Here is a 23339-nt window from a genome sequence, read left to right on the forward strand (position 1 = left end):
TTTCTTTGCTTTTTTATTTTTATCTCTCTGTTTTCTCCTCTTGAAGGCTACTCAGTATCAAAATTCAAAATAAAAGGGTGATAAAAGGAGTTGAAGGACAGTGATTCCTGGATTATACATATGAATAAGGGAAGCTATTTTTTCCTGAAAGATTGGCATTTGTACTTTATCTGTCCTTGGGGCAGTTTTTCTTGGAACAATGACGATCTTTTTTTTTTAATTGCATGAATATTTACTGTGGTATTCAGTTAAAATAAATATGTTTTTTTGTAGCAAATTCCACAACATGTTTTACCCACTGAGTCATACTTTATTTTCACCACAGTAAAGTGAAGCATACACCATTGTATTCACACGCTTCTTGCTAAATCCTTTATAAACTAAGGATGGAGAAATTTGCAAACAGAGGCAGTAGTGGGAATTCTCCAGAGACTGACAAATAGTCTGAACATGTTATCTATCAACTTCCTAGATATCTCCTCCACCTTTCCTGAGCCACTTGTGTGTTGCTAAGGTACAGTAGGAAGCGAGCATGGGGGGCTCAGGCAACGTGGTCCGCAGGAAAGCAAACCGAGCGCACATTTGGATATCCTTTGGAAACCTGCGTGCTTTTTTGTGCAGTCATAAGGGAGGAAACACAAGTATTCATATCCGTAGGTACTTCTCAGTGTATCTCTCAATTAATCTTGGTGTCTAATGAGGAGGAAATCTCCTGGCAGTTGCCCAAATATATCTGATGCTTTGTGGGTATGCTGTATGTTGTGATGACACCAGGTATCACAAGCGAGAGAGCAATGATGAGCAAATATAATGTATGTGAAAAGACAGCATGTCCAAAAGGAAGTATTTAGCTAGCCAAAGGGCAAGTGCTGTTTTTATGACTGCATGCTGTTCCAAAGAGTTCTTCTAATGTTTCTCCTTTTCCATTCCCAAGCACCATCATTTATGCCTGACCCAGGTGATCAGGCTCTAGTGATGTAAACACTGTAGTGGGGAATCTCTTTACCTTCCCTTAGTGCGTTTTAGAATTACTTGATGTTAAAGATTTTGTGCCAAAAAGTGACCCTGCAGTATTTAACTGTGACCATCTAGGAACAAGCTGTACTCCGTTAAAAACCTATGCAGCCATGGGAGCTGTCATACAAAGCTGGAACAGAATCCTCCCTGACCTTTCCATGCACCTCCTGGGGCCTCATCGCCTTCTATGTCCTTCAGTCCTCTTCCCTCCTCTCACTAGAGAGCCAGAGCATCCAGCTACGCTGGGACAGTGTTAAGCTGTGGGATTTCTATTCAATTTACTTTTGTTGTGCTTTTGTTTTGTTTTTTTTTCTTCCACCCTTTTATCTGTCTCTCTCTTCCTCAGATTCCAATTTTAGTTTATACCATGATGAGCACTTTTTCAACCCCAAGTGATTTTGCCTTCTGCTGTCTCAGTTATCCTACTTGAGTCTTCCTTTTCTGTACTCCTCCCTCTTTGCTGTTCAATGTATCTCAACCCCCAGTGGACTACCCTAAACTCATTCCCTCCTTGAGTAGGTGCCTAGAGGAGGGAGAAGCTGAGGGGACCACTTTGGTTTCAAGTGACTTGTTTTGAGCTGGAAGAATGACTGTCAACAGGAGGTATAGATCCAGAGAGTGACAAGGGTGACTCCTCTTCTTGAGGATTACTCTAGAAAAGAGAAACATTTGTGGTGGATGTTGTTGATGTCTTCTGTCCCTGAAAGCATAATATAGGTAATAATGAATAATAGGTAATAATGAATTCCCCTGGCTCCCCATGGGAGGGAGAAGGGGAGTCAGGGTCTCTGAGCTGAGAAACATCTGTATTGACAGAGAGATTGGTCTTTCACCTATTGCTATTTAGATTTCCTTGCCTTCAAGTCTGCATTTTGGTATACAGAAAGAGCCAGGGAGTGGATGAGGGATTTCTGAATTCCTTCAGGTGATGATTTCAAGTTGTATTCAAACTGTCTAACTTCAGGCACAGAATTTAGGTGCTCTAAATCACACCAGATTTCTCTCTGTTGGTCTCATTAGGTATAATAGCTTCCTAACATAAACACTCTGGATTACATCCTAGCTTGATGCCCAAAGTTACCTAAGCTGCTTAGTAGGATTGCCCTCACCTCTCTGCTTTTAGCGTTAAACTTTTCTGGCATTATAAAGTAAAAACATTAAGAGCACTGCAGTTTGTGTATTTGCAGTATGGTACTGAAAACTAAAATCATGCCAAGTGCTTCTTGTTCTTGCTGTTTACTATTTTTATTGTTGCCCAAAGAAAGAATTCAGTTGTGAGGACATTTCTGCTGCGATACATATGCATGTAATGGGCATCCTGTACAACTTGTCACCAGAACATTTCTCGGATGCCTGATATAAATCATCATCCTTGATTAACATAAATAATAAAATCCCAAACCAAAAAAGGAGATGAGACACTGAACACTAATAGCTGCCCACATAAAGCACTCAATGATAACTGTCAGGCTGTATGACGTAGCAGGCCAGTGCAGAAGTTACTGTGGTGGTTAATAGCTCAGAAATGGGACTTGAATTACTCATCAAAGGTATTTGGGTTTGGTTTTTTGTTTTGTTTTGTTTTTTTTTGTTTGTTTTTTATTTTCCTTTGTTCAGTCAGTTCAGTTCAAATTAAAGAGCTACAATGTGCATTATAGATCTTTTATGGGTGTTAACTTTGCTAAGAGTTTAGGGAGAGCTGTGATATGTGGGTATCTCCACCAGAATGTGAATACAGTGTCTCTCTCTGCAATGAAAATGTGAATGCATACTGTATCTTTTAATGTAGACTTGAATTCCTCCATTTCAGCATTTTTGTCTTTTCCATGCTAATACAACTCCTATTTGGTATTCAATAGATGACACTGTATGAAGCTAAGCTCTGCTTTTTTTTGGTGATTTCCACGTGATAGGTACAGAGTTCATAGGCAACACTATGTCCAGTTTTAAAACCAAAAAGTCAGTGCACAGAATGCTCTTTGTTCACAGCAAACTGGGCATGAACTGACTTTTGACTTCATTCAGCTTCTTATACATTATATCAATGAGGTCAGAGCCAAATTGCTTTGATAAACAACATCAGCGTTCACATGGAACCGTGTGAGGAAAATAATTTACTATTAAGATTCTCTATTTTTGCTTTTATCAATAAGGAAGCTGAAAAGATAAGACTGCTTAAAGAATGGTATTTGTTCAGTGATTGTGAATAAAGTATTGTTGGACCTCACGTGTATTTTCAGAGAAGTTTTAACTGGACGTGTGATGTAACTTGAATAGAGTTGCATGTGAATCGTGTTAGTCACTGTTCTATGTTGTATTGTTCTGCAGTGCACAAATATGACTACTGAACACAGAAGTGTTACATTTCATTAACCTTAAAACCTTGTTGCAGTATATATTCCCCCACTTTTTGTGCCAAAACCATCAATACATTCCATAATCTGTTCTAATAGAAGTTTGCACTTTGATTTTTTTTTTTTGTGACTCTTGCAGTTTCAGTATTATATATCCCCATCATGAAGGAATAAAGTGTCAGTTGTACTGTGCACTGTGTAGTTTTTGCCTCTTGTTTTGAAACTGAAAGCGTATGCATTTAATTTAATACTGTTTCATGCCATCTTTTTGTGTAAGCTTGTTACATGCCTAGAAATAAAGCCAATTATAGACACTAGTGCTAAAATCTTTAAGTTTGTTAGAAGACCTCTTGACTCTTTAGAAACAAATAATGATTTTAGACTCTACATTTAAGAATAAAAGAGAGAGGGGATATTGCCTATGTGTTCTAGATACAATGGCTGTGAGTCAATTTTATTACTGTCCAAGATAACTAAACAGATGTTACTGTAGTGTGGTATCTTCTCTAGTCCCTGTATTTACAGTCAGTTACAAAAGGTGAAACTACAAAGGGTTAGCGGCATGACTGTTATGGTTGAATTATCCACGTACCTCTTGTCTTTTCTCCCCCAGGATGTCAGTAGAGGTGGCTACATTTCAGACATTGCTTTGTGGTAACACGATAAGTGGTCGCATGTTTTATATCTAAGTCCTGCTTGTTTGCTACAATACCGCACGTAGGGCTAAATCTCTGTTTGTTCACTTGTGCTCTAATATCATTAGGTTATGATACTATGATTAAGGATCTCGGGAGACAATGCAGTTACTCCAAGCTCCGTGGACACGTGTGGAAGTGCTAATGAGCCTCCAGTGCCATCTTGTGGCAATGCAGGATTGTTCAAGGCCTCAATATTGTTGCTTCAACCTTTTAAGAAACCCAAATTAAATTAACGGTATTGTAGCAAAAGAATGACATCATTTTCAGACTGTACAGCTTTGATAGTACTAGGGCTTTAAGCAAACCATAATCTAATACTCTTCTTGCTGGAGAAGCAGGGCTGATGAAAGGTTTTGTCAGGGCTGATCTAAATGCAGCCTTTGTACTGATTTAGAATCATAGAATCAACTAGGTTGGAAAAGACCTTTAAGATCATGGAGCCCAACCCTTACCCCAGGACTGTCAAGCCCACCACTAACCAATGTCACCAAGGGTGAACTGATCTCCCCTCATGTCTGCTCCTCGTGATTTCCAGTCACAGCCACCCCTCCTCTGCCCCTTCATAGTGGCCCACACTATATAGCTGCCACCCCTCACAGACGATGGCCAGCCCTCATAACTGCCCCTGCTCTCCCATCATGATCTCCCCTCACAGCCACCCCTCCTGTCCCCTCATGATCTTCCCTCATGGCCACCCCCGCTCTCTCCTCACAGTCTCCCTTCACCCCTCATGGCCACCCTTCCTGTCTCCTCACAATCTCCCCTCATCCCTTATGGCTACACTGGTTAAAAGTATGCTTTTTATACTAACATATTTTAATTAGTGCTGCATCTAATGTGGGTACATTTAGCTTGGTGCAACTAATATAGTAAATTACTCCATTTACATGCATCTTTGTGTACCCATACCTACAGGAGAGAGCTGGTACCAATTTACTTGAATTTCTTTCTAAATGGGAATAATTAAAAATAACAAAAGCTATAGAACCTGCCACATTAGGAGAATATCAAAACCTTCAAAAACAAAAGTATAATTATCATTTAAAAAGGAGTACCCTGTGCAACATTTAGCTGTAGAATATTACTTCAGCACACAGAGACTTCTGTTCTTGGATATACAAATTCGCACTCCGCTGTAAGCACGTCTTACCAAAAAAGCATCCGTCACAGTCCCCTGCGTCATTCTTATTCTCTCAACAACCTCACCCCCAAAATCCACTAGCTGTAGGTTAGTTGCTATAGGTTTGTAGTTGAAAACTTGCCATTGGTAGCTGTAGATACCCATTCAGTCTGGGCAGGGCCCTCGATCCTGATTTGGATCTGTAACTGAACCAACCTGTCCCTTCTCCCTGCCTGGCAACTTTCTTCCTCCTCCCTAAGGAATTGTGGGTGCAGAGCCCTGCTGCCTGCACAGGGGTCAGGGGGTCCTAAGGCAGGACCCAGACCCCTGGGGAAGGACCGGGAAGCAGAATGGGATGGAAACACAGGAGGCACTGAGGTGGAGGCCCCTGGTCTCAAGGACAGGCTCCCTGGAGAGGGGGTGATCAATGAGGGCAGAGGGGGAAGAAATCCTGGAGCCAGTCACTGCTCTGAAAAGCCAGCCAAGCTCTTCTCACAAAAACTGTGCTGGCAGCATTATACCCTCTTCTAGGACCAATACCATGCAAGATTTGAACAGCTCTGAGGTGTAAGCAGTTTCCGAATCTCACTTGGAAATTTTCTCTAGAAATGTAGTCTAGATGGACATTTACATTATGTACACACTTGTGAAACCAATGTGGTGTCCAAAATCTTCCCTGCTCCCTTGAAAGAAATTATCTCCAACTTGCTCTTCATTGAGTTTCACTTCTTAATACTGGACTGATGTTAACCTCCTGAAATGAGTTTCATGTTGAGAGCAGTCTTCTTCCAGCTGCCTGGACCATTAAATCCTGTTAGGGTTTATTGGCATTAAGTCTGCTAAAATATATTTTGTTCCTGTATTCTCTATTCACGTGCTCTTTTCTCAATGGCTGAAGTGAATTCATTTTAGTTTGTCCCATGTGTGGCTCAGGAATCCAGAAGCCTAACCCTCCAGACATCACGTGTCTTTGAACTGCACCTCTCACTGAGCACAGTTATAAAATACACTAAATCCAGAATGCACGATGACTGTTTTCATCAGCAGTATTGAACAGAGCCAGCAATGTCTACAGTATATTATGCACCTTGAAGATAAGGACTTGTAAAGCATTTAGTTAAATGAGCAAGGATGGGAACTGGGAAGATGCCTGTCTCTCTCAGACGTGCTGCAAGCAGCTCACTGGAATCATCCGGGAATTTGAAACCTTTCCATATATGTGGGTGCCTAGCACAGGTTAGGGAAAATTAGCATAGGCATTTGGGCTTGCAAACACCAGCCTGCCCTGCAGCCCTGTGAGCAGCAAAACAGGAGACAAACACTCGTTTACTTTGTACTTCGGATGTTTAATCCAGAGATACAGAGACAGCTTTGAGCAATTCAAATGCACTACAGCAAATAGAGGCAGCAATTCCCGATAAGGTGGGAGTAACGCCACGGAAGAACTTGGGTTGTGAGCAGCGGCGTGCTGCCACACCGCCAGCAACCAGGGCTGGTGTGGGTGAGCCAGAGGTAGCTCTTGTTGAGCAGCAGCAGCAGGGAACGGAGCCGCTCGGGTCCTTGCTGGCAGCCAGCCCGGAGCCTGGCTGTGCCTTATGACAGCCGGCTCTGCAGAAGTCAGCCCCGCCACCGGGCAACAGTCATTACCGTCCTGTCCTTTATAGCTCCAGGCAGCCCCTTCGCTATCCAGTGTGGTTATTGAAGAGCTGACAACGCGGTGTGCATGGCCCACAGCAAGACAGCCCTTGACGGGAAGAACCCCCACCCGCCTCAGGCCCCTCGCCTCAGCCGCCGCTGGAGAAGCGCAGGCACCGCCCTTTCGCGCACGCGCCGCTGGGCGGGACTACGTGCCCCCCCCCCCCCCCCGACGGCCCATTGGTAGACAGGAGGAGGAGGGGGCGGGGCTCTGCCCGGAAGCGCGACTCTGACGGGTTTCCCGCAGCGGCGGCGGAGGGTTCCGCTATGGAGGGGTTGGGGCTGGCCCCGGCCCCGGGTTCGGGTGCTGCGGGGCGGCTGCTGACGGAGGACGAGATGGCCGAGGTGAAGAAGGATGTAAGTGGTGGCTGTGTCCAGAGGCCGCAGCGCCCGGCGTCAGGGCGCGGAGCGGCGGGGCACGGCCCGGGCGGGGGCAGCGGAAGCCGCGTCGGAGCAGGAGCCCGAGCGGGGGAGGCCGGCGCGGAGGCGGGAGTGCAGCAGCAGGGCCGGGCCGGGCTGGGCTGGGCCGAGCCGAGCTGCGCCGCGCGGGGTTCCCCGCCTCTCCCCGGAGATGGGACATGGGCAATTTATCAGTTATTGCTAGCTATGCATCTGTTTGTAAATTTAGGGTCCTATGTTTGACTTATTCACGGTTTTAAGTGCTTTTTAAAGAACAATAAAGAATGTTTGGAGTTTGGGTTTAGGTTTTTTACTGGTTTTATCCATACATAATTTTCTTTAAATGCTTTGTCATGGATTTGTGAGGCATGTTTTTCAAGTTACTACTTGCTTCTGTGGACCTGCAAGGTAATACTGGAATACTTAGCATCTAGTTGTTACACAAAAAAAATCATATATAGGAACAAGATAAATCAAGCATATGTATAAACGTGATACGTATGAATACATGAACATGATATATATATAGGGAGGAAATTCTTTCCTGTTAGGGTGGTGTGGCACTGGAATGGGTTGCCCAGGGAGGTTGTGAATGCTCCATCCCTGGCGGTGTTCAAAGCCAGGTTGAACGAAGCCTTGGGTGGCATGGTTTAGTGTGAGGTGTCCCTGCCCATGGCAGGGGGGTTGGAACTAGATGATCTTAAGATCCTTTCCAACCCTAACTATTCTATGATTCTATGTCAGTGTGTCAGTGACTGAATTCACAGCTGCATCTTACAGAAGGTCATGTATACTTAATCTTACAGGGTATCCCATAGTAATTGGAAATAACTGGAACTTGATGGAAGCCTCGTTTGTAGAAATAAATAACATTGATTTTATCATCAAAATACAGTCCAGTGAATCTGACTTCAGAGCTGCTTCTCTCATATTTTAGATGTTGCAGTTTCATGATACGAAGTGCTGGTTCAGTGTAAACATTCACTTTGCTGTTTCAGAGCCGTTCATGTGCCTCTGGTAGCATCACTTCAAACACCAGTGCTGCGTTATCAGACATACCGTGTGCATTATGTGACAGCATACCTCAGAAAGGTGACTTACACGGATAACTTGGTCTGGCTAAGCTTGTGTAGAGGAGGAATTGTAAAGGCTGGAGTCTTATGTAGGAAGGAGGCAGTGAGCCATGCAAAATCATTGATACAAAGCAAAGTACATTTAAATCTTCTGTTTTAATATATTTACTCTTTCTGTCCCTCATAATCTGTTAACTTAAGGACAGTGTAGAGGGGAATTCAGAACATACACACTTCATAGAGTGAAAGACTCATTACTGGAAGATGTTAGTGAGAACACAGTAGTCTTTCTATTCAGTGACAACTCTGTTCTTTTAATGTTGAAGCGTTGACTGACTTACGTTTCAGAGTTTGTTGACTAACCCTTCTGGTGATAGGATGACATTTCTATGGGAGCCAAAGAAATCTGTATTGCCTTTTACATTTGCAGCCATTCAGTCATGGGCTTGTTGGAATTGGACACTTCCAGAGCTGCCTAAATTGATATAAGCTGTACTGTTGCACTCTTCTGCTCTTATTGTAGTTGTTACGCCACCAGTAATGCTAGTCTGACTGCACATTCAGCTGGATTGGGTAACAAATCTGGCTGTGGGAGGGGGGAAAAAAAGCCCCGATTCAGTTTCTTGACTGGATCCTCTCATCCACCAGTACACGGGAAAGGGTGGGAACCCCCAACTGCTGTGCAGGGGGAGTGCTTCTTGCACTTAAATGGTCCACCATGGAGCTGCACTTTTCATTTTTGGGCTTACAATTTAGTGGTGATAGTCTATGACAGGAAGTCTTCCTTTATCTTCCATGCATGCTCACCTGATGTTTTTTTTAACAGCTGTGGCTCTTTAACCACAGGCTGTTAGCTTGGTATTTGTTGGGTCCTAAAGAGCAACTATAACACATTTAACCTCTGCTATACTTAGTGGAGCAGTACAGGAAGTTTTTTCTTTAAGTTATTGGTGCTTTCCCTAGCACCAGTATGCCAGGCAGGATTTTGCTGTTTGAAATAATTTGTCTTAAAGTGAGTCTTTGGCTTTTCTTCTGCTTCTATTTACTGAGCTAGTAAATGGCTATAAGGCAGTGATTTAAAAACTGTTAATTTTTAAATGCTGCTGTTATGGAATCTAATCTCAAAAAGTAGGTTATTTGAATACTTCCTTCAGGAAAGATTTGTTTCTTTCCATCTCTTCTCAAGGCTTTATGTAAAGGTGCTTTTCCTTCTGGTGCTCAAGTTTTTGTGGGTTTTGGGATTTTTTTGATTCTTCTAAATCAGTTGATACTGGGGGTGTTGTTTTATATTTTCACACTGGTAATAATCAGCTCATGGGTATCTGACTTGTGTAATTCTGCGCAGTGAAAAATGTTGGCAGGAGAAACTGACAATTTTTGTGGTATCCTATGAAACAAGAGCTTGTTTTTCAAACACAGAGATGTCATTTGTGACTCTTATCTTTATAGAACAGTAGATACTGAAACCAGAGAGTTGTGAACATGCATTAATTCTGTTCCAGTGTTGGCATCAAGCAGATTTGTTAATGTACAGCTCAAAATTAGTAGAATTTACATCCTGGTGACGTTCTTATATGCACCCTCTGAACAAGGTGGTCGAAGAATATTTTTGTTTTGATGACTACAAATAAGTCGGTCAGTATAGGAGGGGATGCTTTAACAATTGTTTCCTTAACCTGTATCAGAATCATACAGGTTTCAAATACAGGCTTCTAAATAAATGGAGAGACTGGCTAATACTGGTTTGTTTTGTTTTTCAGGCATTAGAAAGGATGCGTCCTTACCTATGTGATAAAATCATAGCTGAGAGACACTTTGATTACCTACGTTCAAGGAAAATACTCACTAGAGAGGACACAGAAGAAATTTCTTCTCGATCTTCCAGTAGGAAGAAAACTGGGAAGTTACTGGACTACTTGGCAGAAAACCCAAAGGGACTAGATGCTTTGGTTGAATCTATCAGACGGGAAAGAACACAAAACTTCCTGTTACAAAGGATAACTGATGTAGTTTTGAAGGTCAAAAATGAAAAACTTGAAGCTCTCAAAGGTAAGAAGTATATAATAATATTTTCTAAGACATAAGTTTTATTTTGAGGGTTTGCAAAATTAATCTCCAACAGTTACTGAGATCACATTTCTTAGTACAGATGGGGTTGGTTGGTTGGTTTGGGGTTTTTTTCCCCCTTCTATGTTTGGGGGGACAATCTTGGAAATATCACTGGTTTCTTTGGGTTTAAGATCGTAGGGCACATGTTCTGGCTCTGCCTTTTTACTATCCGAACGCATCATAAATAATAAATTGCAAAAAAAAAAAACAACCCAAAACCTATCATGTGTTGTTATGATATCTTCCTTCACATTTCAGTTTTGTTTTCTGTGAGGAACTCAAAATAGGTGGTTCTTGCATTTCTTTTGAAGCCATTTGCTGCAGTGGCAGGATGCTCTGGTTTTGTTAAGCTCTGCGCCTCATCAGAAGATAAGCCAGCAAATGCAACCTGAGGGGAATTCCCCCGTGTGCGTTCAGTGCCAGAACTTAGAATTAGATGCTCTAAGTGTATGCAGGTGTTGTTTGAAACAGACAGATTTTGTTGACACACAAAGCTTGAAGTGACTATATGTACTCATATTTTAAGGCAGATAAAGTATAAGCCCTCTAAACCAAAACCCTTACTTTCCCTTCCACACCCATCAGAAGAGAAATAAAGGAAGAAGTACATTCTAACCCTAGTTTCAGGTAAAACAGCCTTTAAATGCGGTCCACTTTGGAGCAGAACCGTGTAGCTGAAGCTTTTAGAAGTTTGAAGAACGCAGTGAGAAAAATCTATCAAAAGATGCGTTTAATGTCTATAGTGACTTCCTAAAATGAAGCTTAAATTATGGTGTGTTTTTGTTACGGCTGATCCAGAGAAATCATTCACATCATCCTGGATAACCTGCATGTTTTAAATTTGTTAATAATATTGGGATGTCACAGGTGAGATGAAGAGATTTATATGTTAAAATTACAGACAATTGATCTCTGACAATCTGATACTAAATCAGAGCAGAGTTTTAAAAGTGCACCACCACACTGTAATTAACTCCAGTCTGTTTTTTTGTCATAGGTCTAAGCTGCAGCACCTGTATGACTTCACTGTATGGAGGAACAAATAATCTTTCTAGATCATATTCTGATGAATCTAATTTTTTTGATAAAACAAAAGACAAAGAATCTACCCAGATACATCACCCAGAAGAAGATTACAGCACTGCCGCATTTGTGTCTGCTGTCTCTCTTCACTCAATGAATTTACCAATCACAGAGATGGGAAACGCAGAGAGTGCTGTTTTCTCAGCCACCCTTCCAGGGCCTGGAGACCCCGGTGCTCCCCCACTCCCCCCAGAGCTCCAGGCAGAGCAGCAAGAACCATGTAGTAGTTTAAGTGAAAATTGTTTTCTGCCTTTAAGATCACGTTCTGTTCAACCACAATGAACGTAGTGACTTTTGTCTGTTCATCCAGATGGTACTGAAACTCTGAGTGATGGCTCGTAAAGGTTAAAGCAATGTTTTCAAACTGCTAACTAGCAAAATCAGAGGTAACAATCCATTTACTGGTTTTAAGAAGTAACATTTTGGTTTGGTTTGGGGGATTTTTTTGGTGTTTTTTTTTGTTTGTTTTTTTTTTTTTAATAATTTGGTGACTGGAGCTGCTAGATTTAATGTTCTCTGGGAGCTGTTTTCCAAAAGATCATGGTATTAGTATTATATGAGCAAAAGGTTATTTTTTAAACCAGTGTATTTAATATTTCAGTTAGCTGCAGATCCATAATATAAACAGTTTTTTTTTCTTCCTACAGAAACTAAAAATCTACTTTTTTAAATGTTTTTGTGACGGGTAAATTGGGAAACATGGTTAGGAAAGACACTGAGTATTGAAAAATAACTTCCTGAACTAAAAGCTTAAGCTTACTTACCAAAAAGCTTGAACTCATTTACTGAATTAAAATTTATCTTACAGAGAAACATTTGCCTTCTATGTAGGTGTGGGCAGCTCCACTTGCGAAACAAAATCCAAACTGAAAACCCAAATCTGTAGTTACACTTGCAAGAGGTCTTTTAATTGTCTCAGCTTTATCCTACTAGTCAATCAAAAGGCACTCGGTATCACAGTGATTTGAGTTAGCAAATGTACTTCCACAAGTCTTAGCATATTATTCTTGTCTCTTAGTGACAGATTTCCGATTTGATGTGCACTTTAAATAAAAATTCTCAGTGCTGGAAGAGGAATGTAAACTGCTGTAACAGTATCATGTGGGCTATAAGAAAATGTTATTGTATAAGGCTATTAAGGAGCAAAGCTTGTATGTTTTGTCCCAGTAGGTAAGTAGAGGAGTCCTGTAGCAAGAACATATCCATACCTGAAGGATTCTTGGAAATGTTGCACTTCAGATACTTTTCAAAGCAGATAGATGGGTTTACATTTCAAATTGTTTAGAGTCAAATGCATTTTAAACTATTTCAACATGGGAAGGTTCTCATTTCTTAACACAGTGTAACATGCTTTATTCCTCTCACACTCTACTCTTGTCATCTTGTTTCAAAGTTGGCCTATAATAACTTTAAAATTACTTGGCAAAGACAAACTCATATGTGGAAATGGGTACGGTTGCATTCTGCATTACACTTTAAAGTCATGGGATGTTTTGAGCATATCAAAGGGTAGGTTTCTATTTAAGGCTTTAAATTACTTTGGCTCTCAGGCAGGGCTATAGCTGTGTAATTCTATTCAAATTCAAACCCAGGTGGTATTCCTAAGCTGTGTTCTGTTGTGGAGACAGACCATCTGCATGACCCCAGTGCAGCCTCTATTTTTTTTCTTCATAATGTTTACTCTGGTTTTGGAAGTAGGTTAAAATAAAGTGCAATGTTCAGCTACCCCCCATACTTAGTATATGAATAGCTTACATTCAGTAGAGGTGTGGGCTTCTGCTCAGTGTTTATAAAAATCCTTGATTTTCTTCTATACCTCTAAGTCATGAGACTGCCTGGATGGTAAAAATGCTCTTTAACAAAAGTACTTGGTTCAGAAGGTACTCTGGGAGTTAAGTGCCTAAATATATAAGCAAAATTTTGCTCTCTTAACATGAGATTAAGGGAAGGCTTAAATCACCCTTTCCCATTAACTTGAACTGTAGTTGCATGTACTTGAGATGTCTAGAATTTGATTTGTCTAAATACCCACTGTAACCACTTGAAGAGCTGTGCTCAGGTTTGGGTCCCTCCTTGGGTTCTTGTCAGTGGAGGACAGTGAGCAAGCTTGGCCTTAACTGAAACAGCATTAGCTCTGGGTGAAGACTGCCGTGCAGATTGAAATCCAACCATCAGGGCCCCATACAGGGATCGCTCCTGCACGCATCCTGTAAACCTGTGGCTTTGGATGAATGTATTATCTTTCAAAATGGTTGTTAACATGCTTTTTTAAAACTGGAAATATTTTTATCACAATTTTTGGAATAAATTCTTTTGTATAACTGTCTGTTTTCCTGTCTGCCTTCCTCATTATCAACATGCACAGGGTGTAAGAACAGTTCATGCCAGTGTCTGGATGTGTGGGTTTGGGTTGGTGTGTGCAGGCGGCTTTTGTTCTCGTTGGCTCATTAGAGAGGTTTGTCTTTGGTGCAAAGGCTGACTTAATGTGAAACAACCTTTGCCTGTGGTGCTGCATTCAGGCACAGTGTATAGGGAAAACGTGTGTAAAATGAAGGCTCTGCTGCTTAACTACGCTTTCTGTGGTTAATGACTAGTATTGCTAACCTGCGTCTTGCTTGTCTTTTTTCAAATGCTTCAATTGTTGAAGCTATGAGAAGTGCTGCTTCCAGCCATGCATATATTGACTGAATTCTTAAAGTAAGATTTGTTTTATTAATAGGGAAGGAGAAAGAAAGCATTTGAGTGATGAGGAGAACATTTGCAGATCCTTTTCTGAATCGTTGCAGACTCTGCTGTGTGGTTGCTTTCATCAAACTTTGTGTATAGGGTTTCTGTCAAACTAACCATCATAGTATAGGCTATGAGAGATAAGCTGGTTTATCCTTACAGTAAAGGAATTAATCCTATAGAACCAAAGCCCATTCTTTGGGCCTTACTTTGCTTTTGTGGTACCAGGTGACCTGACAGTCCCTGTAGGTGAATTTTAGCTGATGTAGATAATATGGACCTTGTTTACAAGGGAAGCCCAGTACAGGCTTTTTCCACCAGGTTTGAGAAGCCGTGTTTGGGTAAGGACAGCCCGAGTGTCTGGTTCAGCACTGGGAGGTGATGGTTGTGGCTTCATCTGCTCTGTTCTGGCCAGCGTTCGAACACAAGGAAGCCGTGTTTTCCTCTCTACGTCGCCGTGCAGGTGTAAAAAAGGAGACACGGGGGTTGTCTCGATTTCACGTCTGGTTTTCTGTCTCTGCCCATAGAGCGGAGAAACTCCGGGGCGCACGGAGCGGGCGTGGAGAGCCCCGCTTTTCCCTCCTCCGGATTCATTTCGTCATGTGCAGACCGGGGCCCTCCCACACGGACACACGCGTGGGGTTGGCCCCTAGGGCCCGGCTGGGGTTGCGGCGGCGGCAGGCGGAACCCTCGTCGCGGGCCCTGTTTCCGTGCGGTTGGTGTCGCGGCGGCAGCCCCGCCATGGCGGCGGACGGAGGGGACCCGCTGGGGTATTTCGCGGCCTACGGCAGCTCCAGCTCGGACTCGGAGGCCGAGGAGCCGCAACCCGACGAGCGGCAGGCGGAGTCCGGGGCGACGGCGGGGGGCAGCCCGGGGAGGCGGGCGCGGCTGCCGTCACCCGAGGAGCTGTTCCGTAGGGTTTCGCAGCCGCCCGCCTTCCTCTACAACCCGCTCAACAAGCAGATCGACTGGGAGAGCCGCGTCCTGCGGGCGCCCGAGGAGGTGAGGGCACGGATGGGGCCGGGCGCTGCCGCCGCCCCGGGTCCGCGGCCTGGTGTGACGGGACGGGTCTGTGCTCTCCCTGCAGCCCCCCAAGGAGTTCAAGGTGTGGAAGAACAACGCCGTGCCCCCGCCCGAGAGCTACACCCCGCCCGAGAAGAAGCCCCCTCCGCCCCCTGGCCTGGACATGGCCATAAAGTGGTCCAATATCTATGAGGACAACGGTGAGGACGCGCCGCGGCAAACGGGCAGAGCCAAGTTCCTGCCGGAGGAGGAGCAGGAGCACCTCGAGTCGGGTGAGGGCCCGGCGCAGGGCAGCGGTGCCTGCACGGAACGCGTGTTTACCGGTTGTGTGCGCGGAGCCCACCCTCCACGGAGCTGGGAGCTCTCCTTGGGGACATGGTCTAGTGTGAGGTGTCCCTGCCTGTGGCAGGCGGTTGGAACTGGGTGAGCTTTAAGGTCCTCTCCAACCCAAACCAGGCTGTGATTCTATGCAGTGCTGCCGGCAGCGCCAGTGGCTATAGGCATGGTGACTGCAGAGGTATCTACTGGTGTGCCCAGAGCACAACCTCCTTGTGCCCCGGCCATTGTCATTAGCCGAAGCAGGTCTTTGCCTGTATCTTGACTTCGTGTCTCAACACCACTGGGACAGCAAGGACTCCTCAGCTATAGAGTCTTTCCCTGTATTGGAGGAAGTGTTTTCTGGGCATGGTAACTAGAGGAAAATGGAATTGTTCTGCAGTGATCATCTAGTTTAAATGGTGGGCTGGACAGTGGACATCAGCTGATGGTGGACACAGGCTTGGTAGAGTCAGTGGAAATCCAGTGCTGTGCAGGGCTTTACTTCAGTGTTGGTCTGTAAGAGCATCCTGCAGGGTGCATGTTTTGGGAAGAAAGGGTGATACAAACTTGGCAGCATTATGTTTACAGTTGGACTCAGTGATATTAAGGTCTTTTCCAACCTGAATGATTCTGTGATTCAAGAGTCTTTAGAGCTGTATTTATATGAAATAGGCTCAGTTATAGTACTGCTAAAACAAAGTGGTGTGAGGGCTTCCTTAAGCACTGCTGCCTTGGCTCTGGGTGTAGATGTAGGTCTGATTGTCTTTATAATGTTTGTAAAACCTGGGGGCCAAGAGTGTAGTTAAATGTCCATGTGACAGATTACTGTCCTTGTCACTCTTCATGATGGTACAAGCTGTAGTGGTAATCTCAGAAGTAAAGGAATAGTTGACAGGAGGGAGATATTTTTAATTTATCTTTTTTAATTGCTGGAGAAAGAGACTAGGCAGCAACAATCAGAACAAAACCAGAAACAGAAATTCTGGGCTTTCAGAACACATAATAGTGTTTTGGTTCGCCAGTAAAGTTGTCAGCAAAGGAAGGTTTTATTGCTCTCTTGCTCCTTTTGTTGTTGGGGGTGTTCCTTCCCCAGGGTAGTTATTCTGTCTTTGTCTCACTCCATTTCTGGATGCTTTTTAGTGTTTTCTCCTAGACATTTCTCTTAGCCTTCATCCAGAGATGAAGAAGATAATCTGCTAATTTACCTGGACATTACTTCTAAAATGTAATTTTCTAACATTTTATCTTATCTGTTCAAATAATAAGGGTTGTTTTTTAGAACGGGTACTGTACAGTAGCATAACACAGCCTCTTGTTAGTTATCCTCAATGGCCTGTGGTAGGAATAGCAAGTAATCATTCTATTCTGTCCACATGCTGTCCACATTCCATGAGTGAGGATGTTGTCAGTTAATACTACTGTGTCTTTTTTCTAGGCATCTCAGGTGTGGCTAAGCCAGTTGTTTTGACATGAGGATCATTTGCTGACTTGATTAACTCTGTCTTTTATTTAAAGATGGTGAAAATGATGATGAACCAGCTTCTGCCAAGAAACGTAAACTGGACTCTGGGGAGCAGACAAAGAAGAAGAAGAAGTTATGATCAGGGTGTGTTGGATCTTGCCATAATGAGAATTTCAGTGAACTAGGATTCCTCTGCTGGAATGGGAGACAAATCCATGTTTACCGAGCTTCCCTCTCCTATTTGGTAGGGAATTTTATTTCTGTAGTATGCTTGCCTTTTGGAAAGCACAAAGTTAAATGTAAAGTGTCGTGATAGAAACTTGTCTACTGAACAACATTGTAAACTTGTCTATTTAAAAGAGAGATGTAGAAGAGGGATCCATTGTGATGGATACTTATGCTCATGCAGGTTACAGGGCTTCATGGAATTTTGTTTATCAAGAAACCTGGTAATGTGAGTTTTTTCTGGACTGACTTTTCCATTGTGTCAAAACCTTTTATAAAGGAGTATTATACTAAAGAGTTTTTAAGTATTGTCCTGTGATATGTTTGCATACTGTTGTTTTGAAATGTGTGTAAAGACTGCAAATAGATCACTGGAATAAAACTACATTTGAAGACCTCTCTGGTGTGTAAATACTGCATTGCATGCTTGGTGAATAGGAGGGATGAATTCTGTAGGTGTTCCAGCAATGTATTTCTTATGACTCAACACATTTCTCAGAGTTTTGTTTGTAGTAAATATACAACTGCAAACTGAAAAAAAGAAATTACTTAATAATGGAGTTTAATATTTGATAATGGGATCTGCATCCATGAAACATGAGACTGAGTTATGCAGGAAGGAGTTAATGTATTCTTCCTAAAATTGAAAATAGAGCCTATTTATTCATGTGGAAAAGAAAATTATGACAAAGCTGTGATAGAGTCTTTTTACTGCTGAATTGTATTTATTTCAGTACAAACAGCTGGTCAGGTGCTAGTCAGGATGTGTTGTGGTTTTGATAGGCTGCTTTATGGATTTTTGGGTCTGTATATGAAAAAGTATCAGCAAAACTGTGTGTGGATGGTTCTCTAAGTTTATTTTCAAGTAAAGCTTCTGTGTCTTAAGAAGTCTGCAGCGAGATTGAGCATACTAATAGAAGTTTATGTAGTTAAACCATTAATCTAAATATAAATTAGCAGGGAGCAGAGCACAGCTGGGCTCCGAGATGGAAGGAGAAACCTTAATGATGACCCTGTTGAATTCCAGTTGGGATAAAGACCTCTTCGCAGGTCAAATACAACTGCTTGCTGAAATTGAGCTTTTACTAGATGGACCGCTATTGCAGAATATCAATTCAGGAACTGTGGACATTGCATTTTGTCGAGTGAGTATAATGACCCTTACTGCACTTCATCTAGAATGTTCATGTAAATTCTCCCTCATTCTAGTAACAGTGTGTGAAACTTTCACTAAAAAGTTGTCTAATGCAGTGGGATCTCTTTCAGGAATAGCTGTCTCCATGCAGGTGATGCAGCCTTACATCCTCCACTTCAGGACGTGGATTGTCACAGACAATACAGGTAATTGGTCCCTAGGTCCTGGTCCTCTGAGATCAAATGGTTTCGGTGAGTTTTGCTTACAAAGAAAAGAGGGATGTTTTGCTTGAGCTGCTGAAAGTGAAGTCTCTAAATAGAAAGGCTCACTAACCTGTTGGATTTATTTCCCCCAGTATCTATGGTCCTAATGTAGCTAGGTTAAAGGTGCTACTCTTCAGAGAATGTGGTGGGAAAAGACTGCTTGTGATCCCTTTTTTTTTAACAGAAATATGTTTGTACTGTAGCTGGCTTAGAGAGCTGAAGGTAGGGAATAGCAGCGAGCTCCTGCTCAGATACGAAAATGGGATGTTTGCTCAGTTTCCCAAAGGTTTGGTTTGCATCCAGGCAGCAAGTTGCAGATCTTAGTATGTCTAGGAAGCACTTTTTAGCTATCTACCTCTGTTATCCTATACAAAATTTATCCCAGGGTTATGTTGGATGAGTGAAATTTAATTGAATTTGAAGGATTTGACATGAACTACATGGTGCAGCGGACTGCCTGGTAAGCCTTATAATAGTTCTCTTTGCTACTGAAACGCTCCTTGAAGAGCGTTATAACTGAAGGTTAACGTCCCCAGCTCTGGCAATAGATGCGTTCACACAACTGCTGTGACGAAGGAGGCTTTTGTCCTTTTGTTGTTTACTCTGCTATTCTACAAGGCAGCCCAGGAAGTTACCATGCCAACTGCTCCCTTTATTTTCAGATTGTATGATGCATGTAGTATGCAGTTGTCTTGAGGGTAAAACCATCTGATGCTCAATTTCCAACAAGAAAACCAGTGTATCTAATCTGGGAGAAAAATGCTTAGTAGTATTATTTACAGGTTGAAGAAATCTTCGTTGTAAGCAGTGACAATGGCTGCTTCCCTATTCAGAAGAAATAGCAAAACCAACTGTGCTTTTTCTTAAGTAAGACATCTCAAACAAGGCTGTGAGAGCCTGTCTGAGGCCAGGTTACCTGGGTGGCTTGGTTCTGCTGCTAGATGGTTGTTTTTTGGTAGAGATGCTCTACCATTTCATAGGGATACTGGATCAGGAGCTGTGAAATGTGTGAGTGAACACTTACTAAACTTAAACTGATAGCTCAGCTGTTTAAAAAATCTCATAACTAAAGAACAGTTTATCCTGGGTTGTCTTTCAAGAGGAGATAGTGACAGCGAACATACACCCCCACTGACAGGTGGGGAAAACTGCTTCTCAAAATTAGCCTTCTATTAACTCATAATTGCACTGTTTGTACAATGAATCAAATCTGATGATCAGCATCATGTGTAACAGGGATTAAAAAAGCAGTAAAAGACACAGAGGTTTGATTTGAGAAAATTCTCTTTAAAAATTAAAGATTAAAAAAATAGTAGCTGGAAGGCAGTTAATTTGCAGTTAACCCATTGTGTTGCCTCCAGATGCTAGCACAGCAGCAGCTGTAAAGCCAGGATGATCAGGAAAAGAAGTATTCACATCAAAATAGTAGTGCAGCTGTGGAGGATAATGGCTTTCATGGCAGGCAGTGGTTTCTACCAGAAATGCTAGTGGAGGTTGTTTAAGGCATCCCTCCAGTGGGACAGCTTGATATATATTAACACTATTGAGGAACTGGTTCGTTTACAGATGGCTGCCAATCTGGAAGTGAATCCAGGGAAATGCAGTGTGTTCCACACAGAGTGAGTTTATTGTGAACCTGGAATCTGCCTGGGAGGAGGATTTTTTATCAGCAGACAGAAGCAGAAGCTGTGTGGTGCTGGCTGACTTTCTCTGGGGACAGGAAACTCACCTGCCAGTTTGCTAATGTTGCAAAATCATGGCAGAATGTAGGTGAAAAGGTGTAACTCTCAGTCACTAGTAGGATGGTACAATTTGGGTTTTCTTTTCAGTCTGGAAAGAGTCTTGTGCCTGTTTCCATCTTAGCTTGCTTCTGTTTCCAAACCCCTTTGACTTCTGGTCACAGATGCTTTTGCTGTGGGTGTGGGGTTAATGTGAGAACAACACAGGACAGTTTTAAAACTGTGGAAGCTGATTACATCTGAAGTGTAAGTTTTTAAAGGATAAATGGCTGCACCAGTTGAAAGAGACCCCTGGCAGTGGCTACAGCTGTGCTGCATTTCCATTTGAAAGAAAATGTTTAAGAACACCCACAATTACTCAATAGCCTGGAAAAAATCTGAAAGCCTGGTTTCCAAATACCTGGAAAAATCCCAGCACCATCAGGCCTGGGCAAAACATGGTTGTACTGGTGCCCTATGGAGACGAGCTTGTTGACAGGCTGGTTGCTGTAGCAACAGCAGAGTGGGAATGGCTGCTCAGGCATGCTCAGGAGGGGACACCGGCTCCTCTAATTCACAGGAGGGCAAATGTGACAGGGGAAAAAGCTTCTCAAAAAGACTAGCATGAGATGTGTTTAGAAAACCCTTGGGCAAATGGGGCACCTTGCTAAGAAATCTGATTCCATTGGTGCCAAAGGCGTTTTCTGGATGCATTGACTAAGGTGAACAGCAATGAGAGGCAGCTATTATCTGGGCAGTCTGCAGTTGTCTCAGAATGTCCAGACTGAAACAAAAGCAGGATTTCTGCAGAGTAAAATGCTGGCAGAATACAGAAAATTACTGAAAGAAATACAGTGTTTTCATTGCACAGGATGTTTCCTGTGGGACACAGGAATCTCAGGGAATGGTTCTGTTCCGGAGACAAATGTGTTGGTGATAGTGGACTGCTTTCTAAAAGCTTCTAAGTCATATAATTAGGAACTAGGAAATAATGGGAGTAACAGAGGGACAGAGATTCCTGTGAGCTAATTCTTTATGCATAGATTCTCACAGACAAAAGGGAGCAACATCCACTTTGGAGGAGTCTACAGAATTTGTGTCGTCGATAGAAATGCGCAAACATCAGTTGGACCTGGAAGGCATAGTCACACCAGAGACTGGAATGGGTTTGCGCTGCTGGTTCCTTTGAACTATTTTCTTCAGGGCACTTCTTAAAAAGCAGGAATTTTCAGGAAAGCCAGGACCTGTGGAGCTGGATTGACAGAAGAATGCAATGAATTCAGTGAATGGAGATAAGCATTTTTGGTCTTTATCAAATAATTTTATCAGTGCTCTTCATTTAGAAGTTGAAGTCCTCTTCATCTTTAGAATTCTTTTAGTCTTGGTAGCTTCAAAAGATAAATCACATCTTGGCTTTGCTGTAGGGGTGAGCAGCAACATAACTTACTTTTTGGAGCAAACATCAATTTCCCATTCCTTCACTTAACTTCTCCCATTGTCTGTTTCTAGCTGTAGATGGACTGATATGAGAACAAACACAGGATTAATACAGGGTAACCCCAGGAAAGTGTAATGGGGAATTACACCTAAACCACAGGTCTCACCAAGAGATGATTAACACACTTTCCTCAGACCAGCCCGATCAAACAACATCTCCCCTCAGCCAGTGGGTTCCCAGTAAAAATAGTTGGACAGCCTTTTTGTTGGGAAGCAGCTGGGTCCCACAGAGGGCTATGAAGATTGTGAAGAGATTGGAGCACCCCTTTTCTGAGGAAAGGCTGAGAGAACTTGGCCTGTTTAAACTGTAGGAGATGACTGAGAGGGCATCTTATCAATGCATACAAATATCTCAAGGGCAGGTATCAAGAGGATGGGGCTGGACTCCAGTTGAGCCCAACAACAAGATAAGGGACAACAGGCACAAACTGAAGTACAGGGAGTTCTGTCTGAATATGAGAAAATGCTTACTGGGAGAACTGTTGAGACAGTAAAGTATCACGTAGCTGGCAGAAAGATGCACTGCTCCATTGGCAAAATCATCCAGCAGACCACTGGGCATACGAAGCCCTGCAATAATTTAGCTCTTGTATTCTATATCTGCTACCTTTATAGCTGTGCTACTCCAGTGGAGGGTGGTTTTATTTTGAATTTTCAAACAGGAAAATTCCTGTTTGAATTTCCAGCGCTACTTTAAACTATAGACCCTGATTTTCTTCTAATTTCCTTGATTAAGTGTCTCTTGAAACAGTACACATCTATTTTGGTTGCTTTCTTGATGTCTTGCTCTAGATTTTCTTAGTACTAAAAAATCATGATAAATTTTACATCATTTTTGAACGCTGTCTGGAGAGTTACCGTAATCTTTCCTCTTTCAAAAATACATCCATTAACAAAAATTACATCCATGGATCACAATGAAAGATTTATTGGCAAACACAGTTTTAGTCAAGTACCTTTGTCTGCATCAAAGCAGTGAAAAACAATATAACAATAATGAATGATTAAATGTCATGCTAAGATTCCATTTCAGCCAAACTAAGTTTTTAGTTACAGTTTCTAACTTAGTAGAGCAAAGCCTGAGAGCATGGGGTTTGTCAGCTTGCGATTGACAGAATAATGTATTCTGCCATATTCAATAATATTCAGAACACTTACACATACCTGTTATTTCTGCAAAATAAGAAACTAGGGAAGAATTAGTTTTCAAAAGTTGCATTTATCTGATTTCCTGTGGATTCATAAGCTTCTTTCATAGAACACTACCAAAATAAGGCTGGAATGTGCCTTCGCCAAGGTGACCCAGCCCATTGTCTGCCACAGGCCAGCCAGCCAGACCCACGCCATTCCTGGCAGAGTCCTCAGCTTCGAAACAATGCTCAAAGTGAGGACAGCGATGCAGTGAGCACCACCAGCCCTTCTT

General features: G+C 42.6%; 2 protein-coding genes across 3 annotated transcripts; both read left to right on the plus strand.

The window, feature by feature from the left end:
• Positions 1-7101: 7101 nt before the first annotated feature.
• BCL10 (BCL10 immune signaling adaptor) lies at positions 7102-13872 on the plus strand. 2 transcript variants are annotated; one of them, XM_062606551.1, is made up of 3 exons: positions 7102-7241; positions 10117-10405; positions 11463-13872. In XM_062606551.1, the coding sequence occupies exons 1-3, from the start codon at positions 7152-7154 to the stop codon at positions 11828-11830; spliced, it is 747 nt and encodes a 248-aa protein (XP_062462535.1). In that variant the 5' UTR covers positions 7102-7151; the 3' UTR covers positions 11831-13872. The 2 variants fall into 2 exon arrangements, with proteins under 2 accessions (XP_062462535.1, XP_062462537.1); XM_062606553.1 differs by lacking the exon at positions 7102-7241 and adding an exon at positions 9220-9368.
• Positions 13873-14788: 916 nt separating this feature from the next.
• Positions 14789-17699, plus strand: CUNH1orf52 (chromosome unknown C1orf52 homolog). The gene is made up of 3 exons (XM_062606554.1): positions 14789-15277; positions 15363-15570; positions 17132-17699. The coding sequence occupies exons 1-3, from the start codon at positions 14876-14878 to the stop codon at positions 17215-17217; spliced, it is 696 nt and encodes a 231-aa protein (XP_062462538.1). The 5' UTR covers positions 14789-14875; the 3' UTR covers positions 17218-17699.
• The last annotated feature ends 5640 nt before the right edge of the window (positions 17700-23339 follow it).

The sequence above is a fragment of the Pezoporus occidentalis genome, unplaced genomic scaffold, assembly GCF_034315485.1.
Source record: "Pezoporus occidentalis ecotype Australia unplaced genomic scaffold, CSIRO_AGI_Poc_V1 ctg97, whole genome shotgun sequence".
NCBI lineage: Eukaryota > Metazoa > Chordata > Aves > Psittaciformes > Psittacidae > Pezoporus > Pezoporus occidentalis.

What these genes read in the sequence shown, in the direction of transcription:
- BCL10 (XM_062606551.1), top strand. Translation starts at nt 7,152, where the DNA reads ATGGAGGGGTTGGGGCTGGCCCCGGCCCCGGGTTCGGGTGCTGCGGGG. An exon ending in TGGCCGAGGTGAAGAAGGAT is followed by an intron (nt 7,242 to 10,116) that starts GTAAGTGGTGGC and finishes TTTGTTTTTCAG; the next exon opens with GCATTAGAAAGGATGCGTCC. An exon ending in AAAACTTGAAGCTCTCAAAG is followed by an intron (nt 10,406 to 11,462) that starts GTAAGAAGTATA and finishes TTTTTGTCATAG; the next exon opens with GTCTAAGCTGCAGCACCTGT.
- CUNH1orf52 (XM_062606554.1), top strand. Translation starts at nt 14,876, where the DNA reads ATGTGCAGACCGGGGCCCTCCCACACGGACACACGCGTGGGGTTGGCC. An exon ending in TCCTGCGGGCGCCCGAGGAG is followed by an intron (nt 15,278 to 15,362) that starts GTGAGGGCACGG and finishes CTCTCCCTGCAG; the next exon opens with CCCCCCAAGGAGTTCAAGGT. An exon ending in GCAGGAGCACCTCGAGTCGG is followed by an intron (nt 15,571 to 17,131) that starts GTGAGGGCCCGG and finishes TTTTATTTAAAG; the next exon opens with ATGGTGAAAATGATGATGAA.